The 17735-nt window shown below is 43.6% G+C and overlaps 1 protein-coding gene across 4 annotated transcripts in view; it reads right to left on the bottom strand.

The window, feature by feature from the left end:
* The window catches only part of LOC146496552 (formin), a 50916-nt gene that overhangs the window by 29043 nt on the left and 4138 nt on the right, over positions 1-17735 (bottom strand). For 3 of the 4 annotated variants that reach the window (XM_085143671.1, XM_085143673.1, XM_085143672.1), the window contains exons 3-7: positions 13333-13499; positions 8369-8489; positions 5094-5155; positions 3029-3732; positions 809-950 (exon numbers count right to left, since the gene is read on the bottom strand). In XM_085143671.1, coding sequence (XP_084999797.1) covers positions 809-950; positions 3029-3732; positions 5094-5155; positions 8369-8489; positions 13333-13499 — 1196 coding nt within the window. Of the gene's footprint in view, positions 1-808; positions 951-3028; positions 3733-5093; positions 5156-8368; positions 8490-8616; positions 11320-13332; positions 13500-17735 lie in introns of those variants that run through there. The other variant, XM_085143674.1, reaches the window with a different exon arrangement.

Genomic DNA, 17735 nt, shown 5'->3' with positions numbered 1-17735 from the left:
TCTGTGATGGATCAAATGTTGGACAGTCTGAGTGACCCGACTGAATCGGGAGATCTTGGGATGGACACACACATATACACGTTCTGGCCCTCTGGAGCCGAGTGGAGCCTTAACAAATTGATCAGAAAAGGGGACGCGTATGGATTTAGAGGTTAAAGTCTGGGGCAGCGGCTGATTTTTAACTGCTCGGACGCCTTGGCAGGGACCGTGAGGCGGCCGGGACGCTGACGCAGCGCTGGCTGCGAGAGAGAGAGAGAGGTGCAGAGTTGCAGGATTTAACACGACGGCATCGAGGAGTCTTTGGTGGGGTAGAGGGAATAGCGGATCAATTGGGCAGAAAGCACATCTGTGTTGATTTTTTGTTCTTGATTTGAAAAATTAACCTTGCCCTGGTTACACCACACTGCAGAACTCGATCGGGGGGGGGGGGGGGGGGGGGAGCACACACCAACACACACATAAGGGAGTGAACTTGATAGCCAGTGTTGGCCCAGTTTAGGACCTGGCAACTACAGACAACAATCTGGAGGAGGGCTTGATGAGGCTCGCAATCAATTTTTTTTTTTCCTCCTTTTGTTTCACCTTTTGTTATTTCTTTCTTGGATTTACGAGTGAAGATGACGGCAGACAGAAAGCCTCTATTAAACAAAGCTAGATAAAAACAATGAAAGAAAAAGCCTGCCCTCAGCTGGCAAAACGTGCAAGATAACAGTGTGCAAAAGAATAAAGTGATGAATTAAGCTTTCAACACAGCGCCCAAAGGCAATACAACCCAAGCTGGGGAGTGAGTGGAGCCAAATGATGCTACCTTCTTAGTTTTGGCTTTCTTCTCATACGTGTCCGACAGCGGCTTCTTCTTCGGTTGCAGCGTGGCCTTGGAAAAAAGGTCTTCAAACTCTTTGGCGTTGACGATGTTTGGCTCCTCCAGAGAACACCATAAAGTGTTGTTGCTACAAAAAACAAACAAAAAAAAAAAAGATCATAAATTTTTAAAAATATAAACAGACCATAAAAAACTGAGGTTATAGGGTGTAAAACATTCGATCACAGTCAAGGCGGATTATAGAACGGCTAGCAACATGGAGGCTACTTGAATCAAACAAAATTGAGTGTTTTCCATGTTTGGAAGCTCATTTGATGTTGTCCATTTTGCTGTTTGGACAAAAACCTGGCAGCCACGGTCGCAATCTTGACTTTTAAGAGCGCCGTTTACAACCCGGGTGATAGAAATAAAAGTTTCAAGACAAGCCTGTCTCTGGAATAAACCACCATTTCCAGGCAAAGGACAAAATTACGTGGAGCAATGCTGTGTTGCAGAAGTTGCCGAGTAACATGGAAAAAGAAACAAACGGAGGCGCAAAGCGAGAACGAGAGGTGTCTAAGAGTCGAGAGGGCGTTCAGCAGTTTGCTGTTAAAAACACATCTACTTCTCTGTTTAATTCAACTCAACCTGTCTGACTCTGCTTCCCCCCCACCCCCATCACGTCTGGTCATCAAAATGACATTAACGCCACAATCAGCAGGCTCCTCCCACCCGAAATGTATTCTATTATCTCCTCACACGTCACAGTTCTTCTTGCAGGTTGCCATTGAACGATATTACAGCCGCAATCAACTGCCTTTCAACAGTGACTAGATTAGGGTCAAGCAAGTTCAGCTGCGTCTCCAAAGCATGCATTTACAGAGGTGAGCATATTTATCTAGGGCAGCCAGGAGGCTTTATAATGATACCGCCTTAAAAACAAACAAACAAACAAACCCTTGGATTTTTTTCCCTCCTACCTCGAGTCCAACAAACATCTGATGGCTCTGATGCAGGAACGTAGCGTACTAAAGAAACTCAGACCCGACTCCCCCTCCTAGCAAAAAGAAAAAAAAACCCCACAAGACAACTTTCTAATTGGACTACAGCTATAAGTGAATTCAGATCCACCTTTAAACCCCCCCCCCCCCCCCCCCCCCCCCCCCCCCCCCCCCCCCCCCCCCCCCCCCTTGTACATGCTGCCCACTGTACTCCACATCTCAGGTTACATTCAGACACTGCGCACCATTTCAAACCTCACACTGCATCCCCCCCTACAGCCCCCCCCCCCTACAGCCCCCCCCCCCCCAACCTCATAACTCAGACCTTCACACCATTAACACAGATCACACAGCTGATCCAGCTACAGTTAAACATCTGACCCATTTAATGCCCCTTAACTTGGCCCTTTATAGTTAAATTTATAGCTGACACGAAACTACTGCAGTGCAGACACTTAGTCCTCGAGCGCTGGCCACAACCGGCGAGAGAACACGAACCGCAGCTCAGCTTCTCCCCACTAATCCAGCCATGGAAATACAAGGCCATAAAGCTGAAAGGCTGGCACTCAAAGGCAACAACCACAGCCACAGTAAATGGTCTGGATAATCCACTTACTATTACAGAGCATCTCAATAGGGCCTTTAGATGAGGGAGTGCGGTGCAGCAACCATATCGCTGAAATCTCTTTGAATGGGAGCATTCAAGCTTTAGACTGAGACCCCATTAGCCCAGAGCCAATAATGCCTACAGCTTCATTTGCACTGGGATGACAGGGCCACTCCTTTGACTGCAGGATATTTGTGTATCTAACCCATGCAGTCCTTAACAGTAGCATGTTTACATCAGTAACAAAGGAAACAGCAAAAGCATTTGCATCTTTAAAATCATCATACTGAAGTTTGATTTTGAAGTATTAGCTTAAAGTTTAACATAAAAAACAAAACACCCCCCACAATTTACAATATAATGGCTAAATCTATGGTTATAGATTTTTTGGGGACCATGACACACAGTGTGGGACATTTTAAGAGGCGGTAAATTCTGTAGTGTGGTGTGGTGGACAAACCCTGTAAGTGCACCACAGATTTTCAATGACATCAAACCTAGTTTGGCATTTTTTTGCTTCACTTTCACTTGTTAGAATTTGCAGATCTATAAAAAAACCTAAGCTACAAACTGAAGTCCAGTGGAGCCCCAGTGGAGTGAATCCTGTCTTATACGTACTTGTTGTCCTGTATCTGGATCCGGGTCCAGTACAGAGGCTTCATGGGACACGCAGGCTCGACGGCAGGTTTCCGTGGGGCCATGTCTGCTTTCTGGCCGAGACCGAATCCCCCCATAGGTGGAGGAGGCGGGGGGCCCATTCCTGGAGGAGGGGGAGGAGGAGGTGGGCCACTGCCAGGTAAGCCGGGAGGGGGAGGTGGTGGAGGAGGTGGGGGTGGTGGTCCACCCCCAGGGGGAGGAGGAGGTGGTGGAGGGGGTGGCGGCGGGGCTCCAGTGTTGCCCGGCAAAGGAGGAGGAGGAGGAGGGGGTACTGGTGGCCCTGAGAAACCTGGTAGAGGAGGAGGAGGTGGTGGCGGCGGTGGTGGTGCAGAAGGCCCTTGGTCCATTTCAGCCTTTAGATTCAGTCCAATCGAGTCCAAGTTGAGTTTTTTCGGTAGGTTCTGACTGGGGCTTTGAGCGAGCCCGCCTCCCTCACCCTCGGGGCTCTTAATGAACGTCTCCCGGTCCGTCTGGATACCCACAGTGCGACAGGTCTTGGTTATGGGGTCATCTCCGGTGAACACAGCAACATCGCGGACCTCACGGCGTTCCCGTCCTGCGTTGTACGGCTTGTCTCCTTCCAAACTGGCAATGACTCCCTCCAGGTGTGATATGGAGACCGCGTGCTCACCACGCAGCTGGAACATCTTAAACTCAAACTCTGACTGTAAGAAGAAAATTGCCATGAGAACAAATCCAGAGTATCAGCAACTTTAGTCATTTCCCACCATCCAACAGAACCGTATCAGGCGGTAGATGCGTTTTCCCTGAGATGAATTTGGACTAGAGTGCCTACTTATTCTTCCAAGTACACACTTCTTTATTTAAAGATGGTATTATATGTCTTCATCTTTGTTTTTAGCTTTATTCCAATTAAATGTTCCCCTCAGGTTAGTTTCCAATTCTTACAGTAAAATCCCCAAAGTCCAATTTTTATTTGACATTTCAAACAAGGAGAACCAAACAAAGCAAAGCACTGATTTTAAAGATAAACTGTTTTGCAATAAATCTTACACATGTTCCTTATTAACTCATGTCAGTTTAGAAATAGAATTAGCCCAGCCTTTGTTGTGGTTCGACTACGGTACATGTTTCTCTGTGTCAGCAGTGGATTTGAAAGATTACAACAAAATTAATGGCTTTCACCAGAAATTCAGGAGAAAAAAAAAAAGATTCTGAGGTCAGACTTTTTCGTGGGAGTGGCCCAGAGAGCAAATTATCATCAGTGGCACAAATTCTATAACACAGCCAGAGCTTTAGTCTGTCTCTTTCATTTTTCTAAGAGCAAATTTGTTTAAATAGGCAGATAAAACATATTCCAAATTCTTCCAAATCACCGTTTTTGAAAAATGATAAACTAAAAATTTTAAGGGGACATTTGATGGGAGCCATCTGTGTGTCTGCGTGTGCTTGTGTGTGTGAAAGGACTGAACAGCTGGAAGTTGTAATAGTACACATTAAGTAATCCAAGTTTGCCTCAAGATTTATATTATAGCAAGCGCTTTTAAATTGGTTTGTTCATTTATAATTGCTTCATTTTTCCTACCATCTAAGATCTTTTCTCTGCATAATGTCAGGATTGTAAAATTCCAATTACATTTCATATATCATAGCGCTTTTCCTCATGCACATACATTTGTCCATCAAAGTTTGACAGGCTTGATGTTAGTTCATCACTTTAACCTGAATAGCTCAAAGGTTCCAGCCTTTTAGTTTGCATACTGAAGCTGCTCCAGCTGAGTATTTCATGCTTACTTAGTGCCATCTTGTGGTCATAACCGTCATCTGCTATGAGAACCCAAATTCCTACAGCTGAACTTGTGATTCATTTATATATCTTGCACAAATGTACAGCTAAAGCTCGAATCACACTGAAATTTAATTCCCTAACTCAGGTGCTATAACATGCCTGTCATGACTCAGATGTAAGACCACACTGTCTCTGTTGCCTGCATCAGTATTAGTTTAGTTCTTCTTTTTTGTCCCTTGACCTTGTCTGGTTTACTGCAGTCATGAGAAAACTTACATGCATCTTTTCCAGCTCTTCCTTGCACTTTCTCTTCAGCTGCAAGAGGGCAGCCTGGTGCTCTGGAAGAATGCAGAACAAAGGCACATTAATGAAGCATATTCTGCAGTGGGGGAAATAAGTAATGAACGCGTCACCAATTAGACCACTCATGCTCTTGACATGAAATTTTCAATAGATGGCTGTAACAAACCGTCCAATGCACGCAGGCAAAGAAATCAAACCATAGATGTCCAGAAATTAAGCTGTGTGTCATGTCAATATCACCAAATTGGTGATGTCTTTAATACTTTACTTTTACAAGACTCAGTAATCACTGCTCACTGTTTTCCAATTATTTTTAGAAAAGGGTATTGAATTATGAATTGATTCAACATATGAATATTTCAACATCAACTTCATCTGTGAAACAGAGCCAGCTCAACAACGTGTACAGCAGCCTTTAAACATGATGAAAATACTAGAGAAGGGCGGATCGCTTTCACTAAACAACTCAACCAACCAGTTTCATACCATGCTGCCGGCTAAAGAAACACCAATAGAAAACATTTAGATAAAATATGCTGATCTGGTTTCACTGACAGAACAAAAAACAAAAACAACAAACAAAACTTGCTTGAGATTCATAATGTTATAATAATGTAGCTTATGTGCAAGTTCATTAAGGGAGACTGGTATTCACTCATCCAACCGCCTGCATTCTGGGGCACTTGTGCCGCTAGTTTATTCTTTACATCACTTCCACTTTCCCACACTGTTACACTTCGTTCTGTCATCTCTCTGGCTGGATCAATTTTCCTGCCTTCAATGAGCTAATCAGTCTCTGTTCCACATGCCTTAAATCTAAGAACTCATCTGTGACGCTGCCTTTTCAGACATTCATTTGTGCAATTCGCCTCCTTCCCATCTATATTTTCCCATCTAAGGTTGCCCAGTTTTGAATCCTGGGTCTCCACCTGCTTCTTCTCTGCTATCACCTGCATCCTAGCAGGGCTTTAAAACCCAAGGGCCAGTTTGTCCTGACAAACAGTCTAATCCGGCCTTGTGGACTGCTTTGAAAAACAAAGGAGGACAAAACTTTGCACTTTTACCCATATTTTCTGAATTTTTACAGCTTTTTCTACTGATTAAGACCTCCCTCATGGCCATTTATACCACACCAACATAATTAACTAATATATAAATAATTAAAAAGACAGAAAAGAAAATAGTTGAAACTGTGCTTCTTTTTTATATCAAGACATCTGTGGGATTAAAGGTGTAGCTGAACTTCTGTACAGTGACAGAAAAAGGGTGTTTTACTGCTCTGGTCCACTTAAGATTAAAGTGGGCTGACATCCCTGATCTGGGATGTTCTCTCCTGCTTCCTACCATTGCTGGTTCGTTACGCATCTCCAGAGTCTAATCACCAAAGAATATATCACTCCAACTATGTCCGTCAATAAATCAATTCTTTCAACTGATCTCTTCTCACTGACATATATATGGCCACATGTTTATTTTCAGATTACAACAGAATCCAAATACAATATTAATGTTAACTTTCAACGCTACTTGATCTCACCGTTACAGACACACACATAGTGCTGCATTTGTTTATTAACTACAGCTATAACTGTTCTGTTGAACGCTTCTACTGACGAGTCAAGTCTTAGTTTAAACTAATTTCTGTCCAATTTGTGAACAGTTAGTTGTAGTGACTAACAAACAACAAACGCTAACCCTAACCACTACATGCCATTTATGGAGTTTTATGACTCTAATTTAAGGACTACAGGTCTGTAACTTCACCTACTTCCAAGGTGCATTAAGCAGTGGAAAAAGTCCCACAAAGCACTTGTGCCAATTTTATTGCAAGCCTGGACTTTGCTCTGCTTCTTAAACTCCACACACACTACTGTATTTGACAAGAGCAAAGCTGGAACACGGGACCCAGATCACTGCACTGGAATAATCCATTTTATTTTTAGTCTTTCTCTGGGATGAAGCTACACCACGGAGAACACCCAACATCTGTTGCACTGCTGCTGTGATTTAATGCTAGTCTGTAATTTAATCACCTTTGTGCGCCTTTAACTTATGTGTGTGTCATTGCACCTTTTAAAGAACACATCAGGCTAAACATGGCAAGTTGCCAGGACAATCCTCATTTTTCCCCTTCTCCACTTTGAGCCACACATGGTGCCCTGTGGTGCAATAACAACAAAAAATGGCATCATTAAGGTGCAGACGCAGCCTCATAGTGCTCTTAGATGGAATTAAAGGTCTTACACACCGACACTAATGCTTTTATCTCAGACACGCAAAGCGTGAGCATTCGAGGGTTAGATGATAGGGGTGCTGTCTTTGTTTCTGGGTTTTAAAGTTCATTTACAAGGCTAATCAGCGCGAGGCCTGTTGGTGTAAGCTTAGCTGGTGTGACTCTTAGTCAGCATTCCTGGTTTTAAGTGTAAATACAGGCAGCACCACCTGAGGCGACGTCCACACAAGCCCGGATAGATTTGAAAACAGCATGTCGTGTCCACACTAAAACGCTCCGTGTCCACACTAAAACGCTCCGTGTCCACACTAAAACGCTCCGTGTCCACACTAAAACGCTCCGTGTCCACACTAAAACGCTCCGTGTCCACACTAAAACGCTCCGTGTCCACACTAAAACGCTCCGTGTCCACACTATCGTTTTCAGTCATTTTCACAGAGTTGCGCGTCCACATTGTAACGGTCAAAAGCGCTCACGTTCCAGTACTGCGCATGCGTGAAACGCAAGAAGATTCAACCTGCCTCATTTCTGTCTGCCGCTTATTTACTTTCTGTCTCTTTGAAATATCGCAGCAAAATGTTGAGGAAAAGCAGCGAGTTTTTTTAAATGGACCAACAATGAGGTGGAGTTGTTGCTGCGAGAAACACAAAAGTACAAAGTTGCAAAAGCGAGTGAGAATTAAAGAATTTGAAGAAAAGCTATCTGGAGCATGTACAGACTGTCAAAATTGAGAGCAAGCAAAACAAGTGCTGTATAATGTCCTCCGCTATCTAGGTTTAATTGGTCACATGACTGCATCTTATGACCGAAATGCGTCATTGTTTTAGAAAGTCTCCGTTTTCGCTGTCCACACTGCGACGTGAAAGCACCGTTTTCAAATGTATGCGTTTTCGAGAGCGTTTTCCATCAGCGAAAACGCCGTCTCAGTGTGGACGGGAGGCCAAAACGGATGCGTTTTCAAATGAAAACACATTAGTGTGGACGTAGCCTAAGCCTACAAGCTTGTGGTTCTTACCTGCTTCGGTGTACTTGAGCCCCACCTTCTCTTCTTCATCCTTGGGTTTGGGTGGTGGCCACACAGCCTGAAGACGCCCTGGAGTCCGGTCCTCACTGTCTGTAGGAGACGTGACTTCTGTCTATGGAAAGAAAACAAAGAAACAAAAATCTTTAAGCTATGTATTTATTATAAAGACATGAAATAAAGTCTTAAGACTTAAATTCAACAGTATATGTGACTTAAAATATAATAGTTTAACTACATACAATAGCTTCTTTGGGACTTTTGACCTCCTTGCCAGGAGATTTGGTGCTTCTCTCAAATATCAACCTCAGATTTTCCTTATCGTTTTTTATTTTCTTTTTCACCGCCTCCAGATGTACAGCTTCTGTCTTCTCCTTTTTGGTGGTCCTGGGCCCGAGGAGGTTTTTGAAGGTTTCGTAGGCCATGTCTGAGGTCGTCTTTCTCTCAAGAGTGGAAGCTGGAGTTTCTGGACTTTTCGCTCCTGAAACAACTTCTCCTTCTGCAGACTCTTTTTTGCTTCCTAAAGAATCTCCCTCCTGCCCATTGACTGAGTTTTTTGGCTCATCATTGTCCAGCTTAAGCAGATGACTGAGTTGTCCCACTATGGTGCTTTTAGTTTCTGTAATAGATTTAGGTTCAGTGTACTTTTTCATAGGAGAGCCCGTCTTCTGTTCGGGGAAGAGCTTGGCTTTGTTCACAGACTTCTTGAGGTTAAGCAGAGCCAGCTCAGAATCCTTCTCCCTCTGCTTGATCTCTGACACAACCTCCCTATCTTCCCCTGCCCCTCCTTTCTTCAGCACCCGCAAACCACTGAATAGAGCAGGCATTTGAAAGGACAGTGGTGAACAGATTTCTGCACCCCTGGATGGAGATGAGGTGGACGAAGCCGATGATGTGCTTGTCTTAGGAGTTTTTGTTAGCTTAGCATCTGGACCAGAAACTGCCCGGCTGTCACTTTTAGTCTTTTTAGATGGAGAAGACGGCGACAAGGGTTTTTTAAAGCCAGTGTCTGACTGCTCCTCTGGTGAGGATGTTGGGACCGAGGCTTTATGAGTCTCAGGGCTGGAGGGAACAGAGGAGGATATCTGGCTAGAACGAAGTTCAACCGTTTGCTCAGCTGGTTCTTCCTCTTGTGTACCGTCCGTCTGTTTTGTAGGAGAAGCCACATTAGCATCACTGTCTGCAGATTCCAAAGACTGATTCCCAGAGATTATTGAGGGAACTGGTTCAGAGCAATCTATTCCATCATACTCCTCACTCTCACCTGTTCCCACATCTCCAGCAACCAATGGTCCTGCACTCTCAGACACTGTGGGAGCACTTTCCTTGGGAGTGTAGCCTGTTCTCTGTTTGGAAATTGAAGAAAGCTGAATTGTCTTAGAGATACTTCTGCCAGCAAACCTGCTGGAATATAACATAGCCTCTACGCGGGATCTCTCTGTAAGTTTGTGTGTTCTAAACATGGGCACTTGTAGCGCTGCTTCACTGTCATCTCCGTCCTCTTGGTCTACTTTTTCACTGTCCTCCTCTGATAGAGTAGACTTCTTGGCCTCACAAGCCGCTTCGTCGTCCTCATTTTCATTGTCACTATGTGTTTCCACCCTAGTGACCTGGACCAGATCTGGGTCAAGCGGGGCTTCAGCTGCTGCTTTAACCTGCTCGCCAGAGTCGCTGATTGATGATTCGACCTTTTGCACTGTACGACCGGTAGCAGTCACATCACCCTGAGCCGAATCCTTCCTCCTTTGGAGTTTGTTCTCAGCGTTAACAGATTGACTGTCCTCAGTGTCATACGTCTCCCCATCTGGAAGCTCTTTAAATGAAACCAGCACAGCACACTCCACATCCAAAGAGGGAGAGCGATCCCGCGTGAAGAAATTGCTCAAGACACCTCGGAGACTGGGCTGTTTGCCCTGTTCAAATAAGTCGCTACTTGCGCTGTCCATTTTTGTTACTCCAACTAAGAGCAGATGCAAACCAACACAAGTAGACGCTCCAGCAAACTGTCCATTTAAAATGTCACGCAAAAAAAGTTTGTCACCCCACCTCTAGTTAGCCAAGCTGCTCCTATTCCACCTCTGGCGTTGGCTGGGAACAAAAGGGCTTTGTGTGGACAAAACTCCACAGCTCCTCTTACCTTCTCCTGGAGGGTGCCAATAACAAAAACTATCCTGTAATCCTGTTTAGTGACACACTCACAGGTTCCATGTGGCGGACTTTATTATTTTCACATAAAAACTTCTACCGCCTTTGTTTTCAGAGGTACAGCCAAGTCTCCCCCTTGCGAGCGAGACTCCCATGACGCTGCAAGTGAAGTCAATCTGTTCAGTGGCTGGAAGCATGTCCCGCTGTAATCTCCCTGGCACAGCAGGAGAAAACTGTTCACCTGCCTTTCACAATAGCATTTCCTAGTGTTCAGCGAGTCGGGAGGTATTTTCCCATAAAACTGCAGGACAAGTTTCTGCTGTGCTGGTGTACAATCCCAAACCTGTGACTTGAACAATGTTTCCAAGTTGAGACTCTCTACTTTTGCGTCGATCTGTCTTGGTTCACAAAAAAACCCAAAAACAAAAAAACAAAACCTTGTGTGTGCTGCTGTGTGAGAAAACGCTGTCAGACTTCACTGCTCTACCCAGTCTGGAAATGCCTTCCTTCAGGCCCCTCCCTTACTGGGAGGAGTGCCTTGCTCTACAGGTGTCTGATTACCCATGCTCACTTCCTTATGGCTAGTGAGATAAGGCAGAAAACAGTCACTGTGTGGTCAGGTACAGAGAAGCAGAGGTCCAGCTAGGATTACACTATTAAGCAGTGAACTACAGCAGCAAAGTGCTAAAAATGTGATTAGTCAGCATGACCACTGCCAGCTCTAATATGCTAATATGCTAACATGATTACCAGCTTATAAACAGGACCGAATTTGGCAAGAAAGCAATGCGATTTTATTCACCTACCTTAAGTGCGAGCATGAACACACTGTGTGTACTGAGTGCTGACAATTTAGACCCAAACTGGAACATTAGCTTCGTTAACACCGTTTCTAAAGAGGTTTTTAAAAACTGTAAAGTGCTAGCTGCAAGGTAATGCTAGCATTCTATTAATAATAGGTGATAAGGTAGAAATAGTTGAAAACTGGACAAATAAACAACTTACTGGGCTTTGAACTATCTATGTTGGTTAGCCTAAAACTGGTTAGAAACGCTCTATAGGGTTTGGATAAAGGTCAGCAGGTGGTGGGGTAGAAAGTTCAAATTGCTGTTTCCTTAGCAACCACAGGTCCCCCTTCCTGCATTCCTTCAGACTGCTGGACTTTCTCACTCTTGTTGATCTATATATGCAAAAAACTTTTGTTTGTAGTTTGTAGACATAAAGTAACATTGTAAATTGTAGAGCACTGTGCTATGAAAACTACAAACAGTAACCGCTTCTGTGGTTGTGGCATTATTTTATGTAAGAGTAGTGGCATTTCACCCCACAGTAGGCTGCTCGGGTTGGTTGTGCTAGAAAGAGCCCCACTGACAGACACTGATGTGAACTGATATGCGATTACAGGCCGAATATCGTGTAAACGCTACAGATAAAAATACTTTTCCCCATTCACATAACTGGGTGGTGTCCCTGCCTCCCTGCCTTTGTGTTTTCACCTGTACACACACTAAAAGACATTATGCACAGCTGAGGTGCATTTTTCTAATACCATGAACCAAACCGAATGACAATGAAGCCACGCCACACATAATGCTGTCACTCTCAAAACAACACACAGGACCTAATTATATGCAACGTGCCCTTATGCTGGTATGCCATCTGATTATGCCCACAGGCAGATCTGTTATGGTGTAATAGTAAACAATGCATGTCTTGAGCTGATACACTACCCACCTAAAACCGCACCCAAATAATCTCCCACAGGAATGTCTCTGTTCGGGAGCACTTCAAGTACTCTATATGTAAAACCTCTGATGTTCTGATGCACACTATTCAACAGGATTACATATTTCACATGCTCAGGAAAATAATTTGTGTTGCCATTTCTCTTTAATGGGAAAATGTCACCAATTACTTTAAAAAACATGAACATATAAGAGCATACCAAGGCTGAAATTGAAAGTCACTTTCATTTCTCTTAATGTGAGAGTTTCAAGTGGAAGGCTTCCCACTCAGCTTTGGTTTAGAACTGTAGTCTACAGATTAGGATTCATGACCCATTTCTAAGGATTCATGATCAGGTGGTTAGATGCCACAGTAGACACAAATCCCCATGAGTCCCCGGTGGGTGGGGTGGGGGGGTAACTGCTGGGGAACATTGTTCTGGATGTGGAAACAGTCAAGTGTGAAACTGGATTTTTCTGAGTTGCCAAGTATATCAGAGCTCTACTGAAGGCTGGAAATGACAAGCTCATTAGAGATGTTTTTTTCATAATAAAACATAAATTAACAATTTTCAGCTTTTCAGCCGCTGACACTGATAAATGCCACAATACACCAACAGCAGCCAAAAAGCCCAACATCACCTCATACGGATATTTGGCTGCATTTTACAAAAAAAGGAATTTGTTTAACTTTACAGCAATGCGTTTGCAAAACTGGTTTGTGAAAGCACTGCTACACTCTGCATGGATGTGCTGCAAACATAATGCTGGGAGTATTTTAGATGACGGAGCAGCTCTGTGGGACAAACTGTGCAATGTAACCATTTCTAAAAGACTTCAAGCATCTTTTTCTTTGTTAGGTTCTGTAAGAAACGAATAAAGAAATGTACCAATACAAATTTGGATCCATGACCCATTTGTAAGGATTCATGATCCGGATGTTAGATAACAATATCGATATCATCTGTACTGAAATATTACACCAATACTGGCACATTGGATAACATAGTCAAATATGTATATCACTCATAAATTGGCATCTATGTGCAAATGCTTATAAAATAATAATAATAATAAAAAAAATCTCACCGTGCATTCCAGCTTGGGATAATATGGAGTATCCCCAATAATGTCATCCTCGGGAGGTGTGATGCGTAGGAAATCCAGGTGATCGGGCCGTGGAACACGTGAAAGGGTCTCCTGAGGGTCATCGCCATCCAGCGTCCAAATATCATCCTGACGCAAGAGGGACTCTTCTACGAAGACACAAAGAAGCATGCGGCCAGAGGGCTTCGTTAATGGTCGCAGCTGTGTAAGACATCGTGGCGCAAATTAATTGGAAAAAACAGGCGCAGTCGCATGTGTGATGGGTAAATAAGCAGCACTGACTGTTTTCCTGTGTAACCTTCAGGGAAACAGCAGTGACGAGAGGTAGGAAGCAGACATCGAAATCTCTTAGCATCAAAGAAACAACAAGTGAGACCCTGTAATGTGCAGGCTGGAGGGTACACAGCCATTTTAAATCAACACTTGGCCCAGTCTCCATCAACAACAACACCAGAAAACTACATTGATCCAATTATGAGAAAGGCTAGAGAAATCGAGTAGCCTATACTGACTAATATTAATGTGCGTTCACAGCATATTCCCTGCAGCAGACAATATTAGATCAGTCAGCATTCCTACTGTACTGCAGCAGTGAAGTCAGTTGTGAGTAGGTGTGATTAGTGTAAAACCAGTGTGTTCAGTCATCCTAAGGACCTGATGGAGCGAGAATAAAAGACCTGGGGAAGACTGCCCTCTGCTGGCTGTGCAGTGCAATGAGATCATGGAGAAACAGATCTACAAAGAGACAACGTATATTTTAAAATGCAGGCAGGAACTCAGCATCTCTGTGGTGCTGCAGTGTTGTGTGCATTTCAAACCAGCTGACAATATTTGCTTCTCAGAGGCACACTGCACACACAGAATCAGCAGCAGCCTGCAGAACTCGGTACTGTCTACAGGAACCATGCAGAGAGTGCCAACACAGAACAACAACAAAAAAAACCCCCAGTGTCACGTTCTTACCAAGTGCACAGAAACATGATATATCATGCCTTGATGCATGAATTCACTACTTCAAGGGAGTTGATCAAGCAAGCTAAAAGGGGAAAAAACATATACACAAGGCAGGACAAGAATAAAAGAGAGAAGGAGAGAACACAGAGAGGAGGAGGGTATAGATCTTGGCGACCTCAATTTCCTTCAGCTGTAAGACAACACCTTGACCTGCATGGGCAGAATTATGAGACCGACAGTGAGAAATATATGTGAATTCCTATCCAGCAGGAAGCAATACATCCCCTATCTTGTGTATGTGATAAGTAACCTTGAAGAGAACATGCAGCACTCATTTCCAAGAACTTGGAAGTCCCCTGGAAAAGATCCCAGAAGTTTTTAAATTTAGTTATTTGAGCCCACACATAAAAACTAAATGGGAGGCCTCGTTGAAATATGAAAGAGCTGACACACAATCATTCATTATGAGACAGCAGCGATGCCTGCAGTCCCACCAACTGGACTGAGAACAGTGTGTGTGTGTGTGGTGGTGGTGGTGGGGGGTATAGTAGGATTAGATTAATAACTTTTCATTATGATAATGCTGCACTGCATGGTCCCGCAGTAGGAACTGCTGACTGTGGGCTGGTATGGTTCCAAATGCAGACTTAAGTCCAGTCTGAGCCAAGGAAAGAGACTACTGATGAAAACCAGCATTCCCCATAATTATTAAGGGTTTAACGGACAGAACACTATCCACCTGCAACACACACAAACATCATCACTTTTTTTTTGCTACATTCCTCCACGTCTCCAAAAATACTTTTTACCATGAAACAACATTGAACACTTTCATGTTTACTGTTATACTTCACCTGGTTGACAACCAACAAGTGTTTGATTTCAATATTTGTAAAGGTGGCCGACACTGCTACCATCTGTACAGGAAGAGGAAAGAACACATCTGTCTCCCTGCCAGCAGACACACTACAGTGGAGCTCCAATGCCACTGATGTATGCCATAAATGTAATATGAATAAATGCACAGGCACTGCAAAGAAACAAACTACACACAAATACTATTAGATGCAGTAGGTAATGAAGGCGCAGCATTTAATAATTGGGGAGTTGATATACTGCTAGCATGCATACACACAGTTTACCATCCCTGAGGAAAACCTCCCACTTATTACATTTAATCTCGTTCCCCGCTGCTCTAAAAGCCAAGACTGAATCAGTGTCCATAACTGAGTGAACACAGGCTGCAGATGTGTGTGTGTGTGTGTGTGTGTTGTGTCTGCTGGCTCACATGAAATGTGACATAAATAATGCACTAAACTGGATAATCCCAAGCCTAAGACAACATAAGTGCACCAAATATACACACAGCAAAAAGTCTGAATGCAAAGACTTGAATTGACACCATCTTTTGGACACCATCAGAGGTTTCTAAAGAAAAAGCAAAAGGGTGTGGACGACCAACCTGCTGAGAGCAGCAATTTGAAGATGAAGATGATGTGGTTATGTAAGCATTCTGATTTTAACAATAAGTGTGTGCTTGGTGTGGCTCAGAGACAATCTTATGTCCGAACCTGACAGGTGGATGCTGTTGTTGGGGTTGATGGATTCATCTGCCAGTCACTCCGCCAACTGTTCATCCGGTGGTCAGAGATAGCACTGTGAAAGCTGTATTGAGCACTCCAGAACAGACAAAAAAAAGCCCTAAAACCACATTTTAAAAAGCCTTAAACGAATGACATTAGATCAGCCAGATACTCCATCTGCCCACAACAGCTCAAATTCACATTCTGATTTAAGGCTCAAAACAGATTTGGTCAGTGTGCCCTATTTTATCCACTAAAGTCTATAACCTTATCATTCATAGTAAAAAGAACCGGGCCATATGGCATGGTGAGTACATCTGGCAGCCTCCACCCCCATCAATCACTTTTAGCCAAGAAGGAGAATCATTGGCTTTTATATAAATCATGAAAAATTCACGATTCTTAAATCACCCAGTCTCTTTTCTGCCCATTGCGGCCATTTTTCTCCCCTCTACACGGGCTATTGGCGGGACATGGCCATCAGGATGTCTGATTGATTGGTTTGGCAGCATTAGAGACCATAAAGACGGCCACAAGCTGAAAACTCTGGGAGGACTACTGCAGTGTCCTGGCTTAGAGCTGAAGCAGAAATGTAGCATGACACAATGCTCAGAGACATGCACTGCACAACTGAAATGCAGTAATTGCTCTGCTGAAGCTGGGTGGTTTTCATTGTGCCTTGCAAGCCACTAATTGGGAGATGGGGAATTTGGTCAACTCCCACCAGCGAGTGTTGGTTTTAAAATAGTAGAAACACTGAGGAGGAAGCCAGTTAGAGCTTCACATGGTAAAAAGCAACAAGAAGCATTTAGATGGAACATAGCTAACGTTTGTTAGCGTGGGCTTGTCATTTATTAAAGCAGACAAGTTATAAATTATAAGACAGACCTTTGTGCCCAGATTCCCTGTATGTGGTATGCAGCTTAAAGTAACTATGCAAGGAAGACTTCATTATCTGAAAACAGCTGGCCCTTGTCCTCACTGGGTACAATGCTGCATGGTCATGCATGCAGAGTTGAATGACAGCTAGGAGCAGTGATACACGCTCAGTTTCATATGACCTTGCTATTGCTAACATATTGGGTAATCCGATTATGGTATTGGCTGCCATATGTCACAGGAATTGAGGAAGGGAACTGAAGATGGGAGTGGGGTATAGAGAAAGATTAATCCCCAAACAGCCTGAAAGCTGCTTCTTCAAAAATAATCATGTATTAGCAATACTGCCATAACAAGAACTGGATCACAAAAATATCTGAGATGTGACTGGAAGTGTAGTTATACTCAGCTCTATGCAGACTTAAATCATTGTCCGAGCTCAGCTCACCATTCATCATTTCTGCCCAGATGCAGTGCAGAAGCTCTACAAACCACCTCAGCAACCAATCACAGACAGCTAAGCTAGCTAAAGTCTACTTTCTTCTGAATCAGAGCTGATTGTGCTTTTTAAAATATTGAGAGGTGTAAGTCAACACCAAGATAACACACAGAGAAAAGCAAATTTGCACCTTAGTAAATGCATTAGGCATTACATTAGCCAAACTGCAGGGCATGAGCATTGGCACATGAAGTAAACAATAGAATGTGTCACTTTAAAATTACCACCTGCATGATCACACTCATTAATAAGCACAAAAGCATCAATAAGAGAGGCCAGATTAAAGAGCCCAGATCATAATTAGATCGACATTTGCAAACCATGAAGGTCCAGGCTCCACACTGACCCACTTAGCCCCTTTTGGCTGTTCCCTGTGATGTTCATTTATCTGCGTTAACATCTAAAGTGTATTCAGTTATCAAAGGGCAATCGAGTAAACAGCAGAGGGAATTCATTTAAAATTAAAGCCT

This window comes from Neolamprologus multifasciatus, chromosome 19 (assembly GCF_963576455.1).
Source record: "Neolamprologus multifasciatus chromosome 19, fNeoMul1.2, whole genome shotgun sequence".
NCBI classification, from domain to species: Eukaryota; Metazoa; Chordata; class Actinopteri; order Cichliformes; family Cichlidae; genus Neolamprologus; species Neolamprologus multifasciatus.
This window is presented reverse-complemented; position numbering and strand designations above follow the sequence as displayed.